The 13298-nt window shown below is 37.5% G+C and overlaps 1 protein-coding gene across 2 annotated transcripts in view; it reads left to right on the top strand.

Annotated features, from left to right (window-relative positions):
• Positions 1-13298, top strand: part of IFT81 (intraflagellar transport 81) — a 53712-nt gene that overhangs the window by 19933 nt on the left and 20481 nt on the right. For both annotated transcript variants that reach the window (XM_019486878.2, XM_019486879.2), the window contains exons 10-12: positions 709-804; positions 3882-4028; positions 13147-13296. In XM_019486878.2, the coding sequence (XP_019342423.1) occupies positions 709-804; positions 3882-4028; positions 13147-13296 (393 nt within the window). The remainder of the gene's footprint in view (positions 1-708; positions 805-3881; positions 4029-13146; positions 13297-13298) is intronic.

Below are 13298 nucleotides of genomic sequence, written 5' to 3'. Positions count from 1 at the left end.
CCATTCTTAATTCACTGTCCTTTTGGAAATTTGTTTCACCATTGGACAGTGAAAGAATGTGCAATACTTTTCATTGTAGTGTGGTCTTAGGTATGTATCACTTCTACTAGCATGACTCTCATTATCTGCATATCTGGATAAAGGTCTTAATTATGCCAAGTTATCGCTAAATGCTTTAAATATGCATCAGACTCTCATACACTTTGAATTTTGACCTATTCTAGCAGAGAATTAATGGTCTTTGCAAAAGAAGAGAGGAGAATTTCAAATGGAGGTCCTAGTGATTAATCAGTCATTAAAGAACAGTTTTGACTGGTCATTGGTGAAATTGGGTCACAAAGTAAAAGCAGCAGCATCCTTTTTTCTGTAAGAATATAGTAAGCCAAATTCCTCTGCAAGCTCAGGGTCTGTGGTTTTAGAAACTCCTAGGCCCTGGTGGCTGATCTTGTTTTTGAGGCTCAGGGATGGGAATCTGAGGAGATAGGCTCTCTCCCTGGTTTTCCTTGGCAGCCTTGGAAAACTCACTCAGCTTTGTGTCTTTCCCCATTTTCAAACTGGTACTCATACTTCCTGACACATTTTGTGAGGCTGAATCCATTGGTTTGCAAAGCATTTTGACATCTTTAGAGAGAGGGCAAACAATTCTCTTTACCTTAATTCTGCTGTTCAATAATTAATAAATTCTCTCAATTTTCCGCTCCGTTCCAGATAGATGAAGTCAACGCACAAATTAATCAGCTGATTGAAAAGAGAATGATTAAATATGAGCCAATTGATAGCAGGTTTTCAATGTATCGACAACAGGTAAGAAGGAACAGGTTTTTTTTGTTAAGCACTACGCTTGTCATAGCAAACTTCTCAGATTACTGAATGTTATCTGTAGTTTTATATTCTATTTTTTTTAATAAAGGCGAACAGTGCAGCAAGTTGAAGAATAAGTAAAGCTGGTTGAATGTAAGCATATAACAGTGTATAAATCCTGGAAGCCTTTACTATTACTACTAGGAATTAATTTCTTGACAGCGGTGGGACTAACCTTGGTAATAAGCAGTTACGAGGTTAGGCACTTGGGCTGTGTCTGTTAGGCCCAGTCCTGTGTACAGCTCAAGCTCAGAGTGCCCTAATAGGTCAGTGTTGGGGTATTCTTTGGTATGGGCTTATAGAGCATGCTTGGACCTCTGGAAATTTAGCAGAATACCCATTCCAGAATACACTTGCTTATTACTTTGCTAAAGGTTCTTGTCTATATTTTTACTGTGGAACAAACATGTCCATACAGGGGCTTTACACTACACTAAAATAAATATTTTGGAATAGCTACTGTGGTCAATGTCCAAGTATCGATAAGCCCTAGCAAAGAAACCCCATGATCCTGATTCTGCAATTACTGCAAGATGTAGTACATACTACCAGTTATATCCCATTTCTTGTCTTTGATGAGCTCTCGTTGTATGGATCCAGTTGTCTCTATTTGTGAATGTATTTTATGCCTTAAAGTGAAACAGGTTTTTTTCTCATCTTGAACCTAAATGCTTTACATAGCATGAAACATTGTATGTGTGTATATATATAATGTTTGGGGGGGTGTAATGTAGACTATATCTATATAGATATCTATAGATAGATAGATACACAAGTTTTCCTATTGCTAGATAATATTTATGATACAAAAACCATTGTGATACATCGAGAAAATGTGATAAATTGAGAAAACAGCATGGTGGTATGGTATACATTCATCAGGGCTCAAGTCTGAATAACTGCATCAATTCAGTTGTAATGTGTCCTGCATAAATATAAACTTCTCTCTTTTCTTGTGAATCAGTTTTAGATAAAGAGAGTTAAGGTATCTTTAAGATCTGTAATAGTACACGCTAGCATATTTCTTCATAATATGTGTACTATTATAACTTTTGCAATGAAACTCTAGAAGGTCCAGAGGAGGGCCACTCGCATGGTCAGGGGGCAGCAGGGCAGGCCCTACGAGGAGAGCCTACGGGATCTGAACCTGTTCAGCCTCCACAAGAGAAGATTGAGAGGGGATCTGGTGCCCATCTATAAACTTACAAGGGGAGACCAGCAGGGAAATGGGAGAGGCCCTGTTCCCCCGAGGATTACCTGGAATAACTAGGAATAACGGCCACAAGTTGATCGAGAGTAGGTTCAGGCTAGACATCAGGAGGCACTACTTCGTAGTCAGGGCTGCTAGGATCTGGAACCAACTTCCAAGGGAAATGGTGCTTGCTCCTACCCTGGGGGTCTTCAAAAGGAGGCTGGATGAACACATTGCCAGGGTCGTTTGACCCCAGTACTCTTTCCTGCCATGGCAGGGGGTCGGACTTGATGATCTGCTCAGGTCCCTTCCGACCCTACGAGCTATGAAACTATGAAGCAAATTGTCCCTATGTGTTAAATCCAGTGTTATAGACCAGGGTATAAAAAAATCAAGATTTTCTGGGGATTACAAATTAAAATTAAAATTATATATTTATTTTTCCTGGTAGCTTATGGCTTTGAATTTAACTGACATTTTTCAAGGCAAGGTCTATAGTTACAAAAAAAGCTGAAGTTTTTTTCAGAGATTATGTATAAATTGTAAGATTCCAGTAAACTGCATATAACAGACTTGCAAATAGGATCTCAAGTATGGAGTCTTTTTAGTGTAAGAGGTGCATTACATTGCCTAAGATAAGCATGCTACATAATGTGCTAGTACAAAAGACCAGCTGGCTTCTCATATAAAGCTCTGACATTCCACAGAGGAACCATTCCGGGAATTCAACTTGCTGTTCTGAGTCAAGAACATATGGTGGACTCTGATCACTTCCACAATGCACCAGAGATTTCTTTATAAAATCATCCTCTTTTTACCACATTTTGTTGTTGTGGGTATCTTAAGAAATAGTCACATAGGCAAAATCTATCTCTTTTTCTATATCTCTTACCCGCTGAGAGGAAACTAGCGCTAAAGACTCCCACATTATAGCTAAATTTTATTTTAAAATAAAGAAACAAGCATGCTTCTAAAATCATGGTATTTGTTATTTTAAACTGATTTTAAAATAATAACAATAACACTCATTTGCATGGTCTTCCTTTTAGTATTTGATCTTTGATACAAACTTTTTATAATATAAAATGTTTTTGTTATTTAGTGATCTGATTTTTACTTATGTTTTTTAACACTCTAATAGTCACGATGTAAAACTTGAATTTTAAAACATTTTACTTCTGCTAGGCTTGAAGGAGTCAAATAACCTGCAGTTTGTATTGTCCTTCACTTCTTTCTTCATTGTCTTTTTCTAAATTACAGAGATTTAATGGCTCAATTATGTTAGTTATATGCTACATATTTCTGTAGGCTGGAGTAGGCTGGAGTTATAAAAATCCATATTATGACATTTGTAAAATCTTGAATTCTTTCCAGTTAAGCCTTATTGGCGCGTCTTCACATGCACAAAAAAGAACTAAGCAGATTAAATTGTTGAGTTGAAATCTAGGCCTCTTATTTAATGAAATGGAAAAATTCAGGTGCAAAAATGTAAATCTAAGTGTCAGAATGAATCTAGAACAAAATGTTACAAATATAATCCTGACTATCAAAGTCAATGGGAATTTTGTTCTTGTTTTCTGTGGGGCTACTTTTTAACTTCTGTGGCATACTGCTGTTGTCATTGATGTCTTCTCCCTTTAGATCTTCAGAGGGACATGTTAATGCCTTGGCTTTCCTCCCAATGCTTCTTTCCTACAACTTGCTCAGCATCTGCAATGTTATCCTGCCCGTACTCTAAAATGTTAACTGCTGTATACTGTATTAACCATGACTGACCAAGTGCAGCTTTCACTTTAGTCATCCAAGTTGACATCTAATAATCATGCAGGCATCCATAATTTCTCGGAAGAAAGAAGCCAAAGCAGAAGAGCTCCAAGCTGCCAAGGAAGAGATGTCGAACATCGAGAGGCAAATGTTACAAAAGGCAAATGAGGCCCGTGAGTTGGAAGGCACTGAAATTTTGAAAGGTGATGAGGTACGTTAAAGTAGTGGGGAGGCTGAGAAAGAGGAGTCTATGTAAAATGGAGCAATTCCAGTTGATGCATTTAAGGATACTAACTTTTAACCTTACATTTTGGTAATCAGTGAGCATTGCCACGATAGTTTACCAGGTTTCTTTGAAATGCTACCATCCACGAACATGACTGCAGTATTATACCTTATAAGTTAGGTTCTGCTTTTCTTCATGAAGTGTAATTTCAAATTCGATTACAAAGACCATGCTTTATTTCATTTTCAGTTCACACATGAAGATAAACCAGAGTATTTTCCAGCGCCTATTCTGCAGCAAAGTGTGCTTAAAATTTTGTTTGCAGCTGGTCTCGGGTTGTTGATGTTTTACTTAAATTGTGCAGAAGTAATCATACGCAGTGCAAACTAGAGTTGCTGGTACTTCTTTTCAGCCACAGATCAAAGTAATATTGAGGTCCGTCTCACAGCTGGCATGATAAATAATGGTGTTTGATACACTGAACATCATCAGGAACAATTGCCACCAGAGAAATTCAGAGATAAGCCACGTAGCTCCAAATTGCTAATAGATGTATAATAAAATGATCCATTGGATTACATTTTATTCTCTGTAGGGCACAATATTTGTAGAGCAAAATCGCAACAGTAATCTGAAATGTGGGCTAGTTGAATTTGTTCATTATCCACATACATTTAATTTTTTTTGTCTTTTCCCTCTTATTCTCCCAGATCATCTTGAATTTCATCTACAGTACTTTAGGGTTGTTGGTTGTAGCCGTGTTGGTCTAAGGACATCAGCAGGCAAGGTTCTTTGGGTAGATGTGATATCTTTTTTTAGACCAACTAAACAGTTGGAAAAATTGTTCTTAGCAAGCTTTCAGGTTATAAACACCCTTCTTCAGGCACAGGGAGCATCTATAATACTTTTTTTTTTGATCAGGAAAAGCTTTATTTGAGGCTTCATACATCAAAGCAGTTTTTTCTTCATAGGAGGCTTATTGAGCATCAGGCTTTTATAACTGGACAATGTCTTGTCTCTGTGCCAGATCGACTTTTCTTGCTACAACATTTGCTCTCATGGAAAAATCTATTGAGGGAGCAGAGACAGGGCCCGGCTTTGCTGATCCACTGCCTTACCTCTTGTTTCTTCTCACTCTCCAACACTGCTTGTTTGTCCTACACTTCGTGTAGAATGACTTCTTTGCCAGTAGTGCCCATGTATGTGCCTGTGCCTTCTTACTTACTGCTGTCTGCAGCAAATCCCCTTGCTCATCAGCCATGCCTTCTCTACAAAAATCCCTTTTTCCTTTAAAGGTTCCTCTCAAGCTCAGATTACATGGGTATCTCTGAGTGCATATATTCTCACACAAATAATCAAATGACTGTGTAATCCTCAAGACGCTTGTGTTACCCTTGGGCCACTGCTTGTTCAGATTGTCTTCCCTCTGCCTTTCCCCCATCAGCTCTTTAAACTAAGACAAAAACAACAGGTGGAGGCAAAAATCACAGAGACTTACCACCAGGGTAGTGTTTAGTATAGTGAGTAGTTCCCTTGACTCCAGTGGAATTACTCATGTTGGCAAGATCTAAGCAAATATTTTAAGGATTCTAAACTATAACCCCTTCCTTGTATTGTCAAGTGTCATGCACACCTACGGGACTACATAGGTAATCAGAAGAAAATGACTGGCTTGGATTTCTCTACTTCATCAACTGTGTGTGGCTGTATTTGTTTTTGACAGCTATTTAAATAAAACTTGGAAGCAGACAGTGTACCTCATGGCATTCCTTCTAAGCAGAAAGAAATGATTAGTAGTCCAATACTAATGCATTATGAGAGAGAGATCCACAAATGCTTTGCATTATGTCCAGGACAGTATTGCATGTTGGTATCATGGAAAAAAAAGAAAAAAGAGAGACATTTATTTACAAAAAAAGTGTGGTTTCCTGGCTGGATTCTGTCAGGAGCAAGGGAATGGCTCAAGACAGGAAAGCAGAAGAGAAGACCTGTTTGTACACAGTCCCTGCTCCCTGTGTTCTGCCTTGCTCTTCACATCTTTAACACTTTATTTTTAGATGCTTGCATGGTGTGGGGAAAGCCTGTTCTTTCAGTGAGGAGCTTCTGTACTTTTTTATACACTTTGCTTTGTGAGAAGCATGTTTGTATGCAGGGCCACTGGAAGTCATATTCTTACCCAAGAATACAGGTCAATATTATACATTTTTTCTGCTATCTTATTTTTTGTTGTTTGGTGCTCCCAGGTACTGTTTCAATGCAAACCTAGAATTAGGAGGTGGTATGGGTAGTCCCCTGGATAGAGATTGGACTGGAATGTAGCAGAGTTTAATTTCCAGCTCGGCTGCGAGCCTGCTGGAAGACTGTTCAGTTCAGTTCCCCATGCCTCGATTTCTTCATCTGTAAAACGGGGATTCTGATGCCTACCCCCTTTGTCAGTACTTGGGTATCTACTGATAACAAGCATTATAAAGAACTAGGCATATGATGTATTTTTTGTTAAGCAGTATACAAAGGTACTGTGAAAAGATAGTCCCTCCATCTAGTTTAGGACAAGCCAGGATTAGTGGATGAGACATAAAAGGAACATACACCCTTGCAGTCAGCAATAGGAGTTTCTTGCCCAGATGCACTTTACAAACTAAAGCATGGCGGCAAGGAGTGATCATTTGGTTCTAAACCAAACTACAAAATACTAGGACCAGGTTGTTTTCTTCTGAGATTGTAAAATCTTTCAAGTACTTCAAACAGAAGTACAATGAGCAGAGTGGCAAAGCTGGCCTGGCAAGCTGCTAGGTGCAGCTGTCAGATCCTGAAAATTAGGGAATCAAATGTTGACACTTAGAAGGGTAGATGGTTCAGTTACAAGTGATCCTAGGTAAACCTGGGATATTTTTAGTTCTTTTCACAGTACATTGTACTTCTCAGAGTTCAGCGTAGGACCCTGAGAGCCTAGAGTTTCCCAGGGTATCAGAATAGAAGAGGATCAAATCTGGGCTTACCCACAATAGTTGAAGTTGAAAGGAACATGTTGTTGAGAATGTAGCCTAGGAAATCCCATGGACTAGATGAAATGATTTTTTCATGCAGCTGCCCCGCACCCCCATGCCTCTTGTTAAAACAAAAAAAAATGCTGCGATTCCCCTGCTATTTTCAAAGAAAATATATTAACGAATTGAGGCTTTTAACCATAGACAGTTCTCCCAGATCTCCGAAAGCTTCCCAATTAATGAGTCTATCAGGAAACAAACCTTTAGCACAGTACTAGGTACACTGTCTGGTTGCTGTCAAGGAGCTGACAGTTTGGAGATTAAGTGGTTTAAACCAGGACTTGGAAAATGTTTTGCCTCCAGGCTAAAGCAATTTCTTTTTCGTACTTCCTACAGAAATCAGGAAAGGTTTTAATCCTTTTTCCAAAGGTTCTATAAATGTATTAAATCTAGAGAATATGGTCAGTTCCACTGTGGGTACAAAGATGGAAAGTCTATATAAAATCCTTACTGAAGCCTGAAGTTCTTGCTGTAAGACGTTAACCATCATTGAAGCCAAATGTACGCAGTGATTCTGACATAAAATACAGCTTCACGCAACTGAATGCTTTCTCAGCACCCAATGGAATGAATAAATCATTAATTTTATTGATCTGTGCATTTTTCAGTGATAACTGGAAATGCTTTTTCATTAAATATATTCTGATTGGTCCAAATTATTAGTAATGGCTGCTGTAATAATCCTTCTTGCCCAAGAGCAAACAAACTAGAAGAAATGTCCTAGTCAACATTAATGAAGAATTTCTCTGATTGATCTATCTAATGAGCACACTGTAGGATACTTTTCACTATAGTGAGATAATATTGGCTTGTCTCGAAAGTTTTGTTCTTCGTTTATGACTCATTAATCATATCCCAAGTGGCTGTCCTAGTTCAACTTCAGAGCTTTCATAAAAAGATTATTAAGAACCTGTCATGCTTAGGAACTTTTTAATCGCTTTCAAGGCCTTTATCATGTTAATTGGACTGGCTAACAAAATAACCATCTGCTCCTTCATTTATAGTATAAACATACAGATTCAGCTAAACTTTTCTACAGCTATCTTGCTGATAAAATTATTGATAACTAATTGCAATAATTTGTCTTAACAAAATTCTTGCCTGGAAGCTGAATGGGATTCTTCACCTCAGAAAGAAAAAGTTCTGATGATCTTTATTATTTAATAATAGCTTTACATATCTTCATAGTTAATACTTGCTTTCTGCTTTGCTTCCTGATAAGGAACATGTTGTTTAATATAATTTCTTACAACACCACTGACAAGGATTGCCAGAGGGATAAATCTGTGGGGTTTCTGGTTCTCAGAAAATGAATCTATCTAGTCTGTCTTCTGCATATTTTACTGTTATCTTTGGAGTAATTAGCTTACGATCTTCCACTTTCTATTTTCTTACTGTTGACATCATATGAGATATGGATGGCTTGACTTATAAGCTTTTCTCTACTGATACTAGGAAATGAATGAAGAAGTCACTGGAATTACTAACAACATGCTAATATTAAAAAAAGCGTAATTCTTAACTTTGTTCTGTATACTTCCAACCTCACAGAAGTCATTAGCCATGAACAGGATGAGTCTACTGAGGTTATGATGTTTCTTGATGTCTGTAAACTCAGAATGTCAGTATTGCCAACACAGAGAGAATCCTAAAAACCAGGATTTTGTCTTTAAACATAAATGAAAAAAGAATAATATTTTGGGTTCTTTGTTTGTATTCTGGTTTTAAAATCATGAGTTCATGTTTTCATTCTTTATCTTCGCAGCTTGGAGGGCTAGAAACATCATTTATAAAAAAAAAAGCCAAGATTTTCACACAGTAATTTTGACCTTCCTTGTGATTGAAACTTTTCTTTTTACTGAAAGAAAATGTGTAGTAATGTGAGTTAGAATTACAGTTCTTGCCAAAGACTTGAACAAAAAAGCACTTTTGTAGGTTCTTAACATTAAGTATGTGAGTAGTGTGCTTGAAGTCAGTGGAACTGCCCATATGCTTAAAGTTAAGGATGTGCTAGCATTTTGCAAAATTGGTGCCAAATGCTGAGCACCTCTGGAGTCTCGGGTCCTAAACTACTTATGGTAAATATCAGTGGAAATAGCTTACAAATAATAAGGGAACATTGTATTGTCGTGTTCTTTCATAATCTATTTGCTCATGAAAGGAGAGAAAGCAAAGAAAGAGAAGGGAACAAAGGGAACCATTTACATGCCTCAAAATTATAGTTATTAAACACAGAGACCAAATGCCTTTGAAACTTGATTGTTCATTTTCTTGCATACTGCCCTTTCCAGTTTTGATTTTACTGGATATTTGCCATAATGAGTGTCGAAGGTGCACCAGGTTAAGAATAGGAAAGATGCTTTTGTGGTTAAAGCCTACAACTGAGAGTTGGAAATCTAGGTTTTATCTCAGTTAAGCCATTCACTTGAATTTAGGCTTAACATCCTCATCCGCTTTGTGAATTGGGGGTGAATTGTTAGCTATCTCAGATTTCCTGGGTGCTTTCAGGCAAGGTACTTTAATAACTCTTTGGTTTCGATAACATAGCTATCAGGTGGTTTTTTTTTCTATTGCATCTACCCATATCAATAGTCAAATGGAAAAGTATAAACTTTTTGTGCTTTCATTTGGATAGCTCCTGTATCTCAGGGGGCCTCTGGCATGGGTCAGAAGCTTAGTTTATTTACTTTAAATGATAATTCAGCACCAGCAATTGGTTCTTGTTCAGTCATTTTAATCTTTGAAGCTTTAGTAACTGTTTGTGTTAAGTTGCGTGAGAGAGGAAATTTCACAAGTGACCATAGTTTTGAATAGTACATAATTTTGGGCCTCAGCAAATCCATGGGAATGTTGTAGGAAGATCCTGCTGAGATTCTACACAGGGAGCCATTGACCTGGTCTATGAGAAAATGACACTTTTAGAATATGACTTGACTGGACATATCTAACCCTTTACATTTTTTTTTTTTACTTAAAAGTCTTCTTGCTATAATGAAATGTAATATGTTATTTTAAGTTAAAAGCCTGGTTTGTTTGTTTTTTCACTTGGTCGTGAGTTGATAGGAGTTTGAGATGCTCAGCGTCTCTGCAAATGATGCCTTTGCGCTCTTGCACTTTGGAAAGGATCAGTTGTTTCCATATGGCTTAGTTACAGTTTCCTTAATGCCTGGAGTCTCATGCAGTAGCCGTTTGTTGCTGTTGGGTTGCAATGTCCAGCTCCATCCCAGGTTTTTCTTTAATTGGATTGTGCCTGTTTACCCTCGCACTGTCTTTGGGCCTGGATTTGGGACTGATTTTTAAGCGTGTCATGTTTGAAGTGGACTAGATATTTAAAAAAATTTTGCCATGTTGTTTAAAGGCATTGCCTACAAGACATTGTCATCTTGCTGCTCTTTTGTATCTTGTTTTACTCTATTCTGACAACTAAAATAATGTGAACACCTATATTTCTGAAAAGCAGAGGATTTCAGTGGATCAAACAGAGGCTAATATGCATCTCCCAAAATGGATTAATTGCAGTCCTGGTCACTTGTCACTATTGCAAAGGTATTATCCTTTAAAAAATGTTTTTTCTTGGTTGTATAATTCAAGTTCAGTCAGCTATTAATAGAACATATGTGGAATCAGTTCTTAAATCAAGTCTTCTTAGATTTCCATTGTTAAGTAGATTATATTTAGTAAAACACTGAATATGCAAATACTGAATCACCCACTCAGGTCCTTTTCAAGACCTTAAAAGTAGTCCTAGAATGGAGGAGAATAATAGGTTGCTTTCAACCCCAGGGTAAAGTGACAGAAAATCATTCATATATGACAGCTGTACATGGTCACATGTGAAGGAAGTTTCTTCCTTTCCATCCTTTTTAGTATATTTTGCTGTCCAAATGAAGTATCACTGGACCTGCTCCATCAGAAGGCAGCCCATGTTTTTCTTCAATTGCTTTGCACTAGTATAAGCTGTTATATGTATTTATCTTGTAAAAAAGTATCTTTTCTACTAAGTTGGAAAGCACAGAAAATTTAATGCTTACCCTTGCTTACACCATATTTTTCAAAATCTATATTACCTGAAAGGATACTTGAATCATCACAAAACATTTCTTATATTAATCAACAATCTGTTAGACTTGCAGCAGATGCTTTAAAAATGAAGACCTCAGTGCAATTGTAGCAAAAGTGCTTCTTTGCTCTTTAGTACTATGACTTAACGTGACCTTGTCTGTCCTTGTCCTAGGTAATATTCACAATGTAAAATGGTGTTCTAAAGCCCCTCATAGTCCAATCTGCATAGAGCACATTGAGTAATTTGTGGGTTTGTTCTTTCACCAAAAACGTTTATAGCTTTTGGCTTTAAAAATAGTTCTGGAGCACAGCAAGATAGAAAAAGCTTTGGCCTAGATATTACATAGAATGGCAGATGAACAGGCTTGATTTCATTTTAGGCATTTTGCCCAGGGCGCTTTTTATAGAACATACAGTGACTCTAGAGGTTCTTAGGCTATGGTCACATCGGTTTTTTGCATTTGTTCTTCAGAAGGAAAATGAATATACTTTTCACAAACTAAGTACTCCATGCAGCTTCATTTTTAAAGTTTAACACTTGCTTTCAGTGATAAAAAAAAAACCTGCTGGTGTGTTCTTTATGGTTCTCTGTGAGAAGAATGCACCGATTCTACAACTAGTCATCTTATCCATGCTGGTGGACAGTTTAAAATCTGTTTTCACACTAACTTACTGTGATGTATTTCATTTGTTTTGAATTCCTTGCTTTCTATTTCTGATCTAAAACCACTTTCCAGAAGTCAGTGAATTTAGCCTCAGAATATCCTTGTGAAGCATGTAGAGGAGAATCTCATTATAGAAACCAGGAAACTAAAGTGTACAGGAAGATTAAGTCCTATTAAAAATATATATATTACTAATTTTAAGGCCTCAGCTATTTGCATGTATAACCAGGATCTCCGTTTTTTTCAGGCTTCTTACAAATTGAACACTCAAAAATTGAGACAAACGTGAACCTAATGTTGATCTGTAGAGATATGAACTATTGTGCTTGACTTTTAAAAAGCAAAAAATTAAACTCCTGATTATTACTGTTCTGTGATTTTTATCTTAGTCCATGTTTGCACTAGTTCTCTATCTGTGTATATGGAGTAAGCAGTTAACTCTTTTTCGCGCTGTCCTTTTATTAAAAGTGGTTAGTCAAGAACCGATTTAGGTTCAGTAAGAGTTGTGGAAAGAGAACAACACAATGTCTCTTGTGAACCAACACTTAATTATTCATCTTTTCCCCTTCGTTCACTTTTCCACATTCTCTTCTCACTCTTCTGTCCTCCCCTATAATACTCTGAGGGTCTTTAGTTTTTACATGTTCGCTGGTAAAATATGGGGAGCAAATAGAACTCTTAGTAAAAAAAGAAAGCAACCCAAATGGGAGGTAGTTGGCACATTGACGGTAACTCGGTTATTATTCTTTGCCTTTCTTCCTACAAGAGGAAGGGCAGTCTTGTGAATAATGTTCATGAGCAGGGATTGGGAGACCTGGGTTCTTTTATGGTGGAATCTGAACAATTTATCTCTCTGCCTCAGTTTTCTGTCTATAAAGGATGCCAGTTTTCTACTTCAGAGGGATGCTGCAATCCTTGGTTTGCTAAAGCTCTTTGAAATTCTTGACAGGAAACATGCTGGTATAAATGTAAAGTACTATTAGACTAGCTTTAGTATCCCAGGTTCTTAAAAGATTTTACAAGCACTAACTGACCTTTTCAGCCCTCCAGAAGGCAGATGAGTAGAACTGAATGATCTCTATGTTACAAATGGGCAAACTAAGATACGGAGGCATGGCACTGACTTTCCTGATGCCGCACATCTGAGTGAGGGGCAGAACCAGAAGGGAAGTTAGGAGTCCCAGTCTTCTGCGCTACACACCGCACTGCTCTGCTTTCAAAGCACAATGCGAGGGGAGTGTTTGTGGTTTATGAAGAAACAGGGTTTAATAAGGCCATTCTTTTGCATCCAAACTAGATTTCAAATGTGCTTGTTAACTCTCATTTCAGTTTAAACGCTATGTTAGTAAGCTTCGAAGCAAGAACACGCTTTACAAAAAGAAGCGTCAAGAAATAGCAGAAATTACAGCGGAGTACGGCATTCTGCAGAGAACGGAAGAACTCCTTAAACAGCGCCATGATGCTATTCAGCAGCAGTTGGT

This window comes from Alligator mississippiensis, chromosome 10, assembly GCF_030867095.1.
Source record: "Alligator mississippiensis isolate rAllMis1 chromosome 10, rAllMis1, whole genome shotgun sequence".
Taxonomy (NCBI): Eukaryota; Metazoa; Chordata; order Crocodylia; family Alligatoridae; genus Alligator; species Alligator mississippiensis.
The sequence above is the reverse complement of the archived record's forward strand: the minus strand, read 5'-3'. Positions and strand labels throughout refer to the sequence as shown.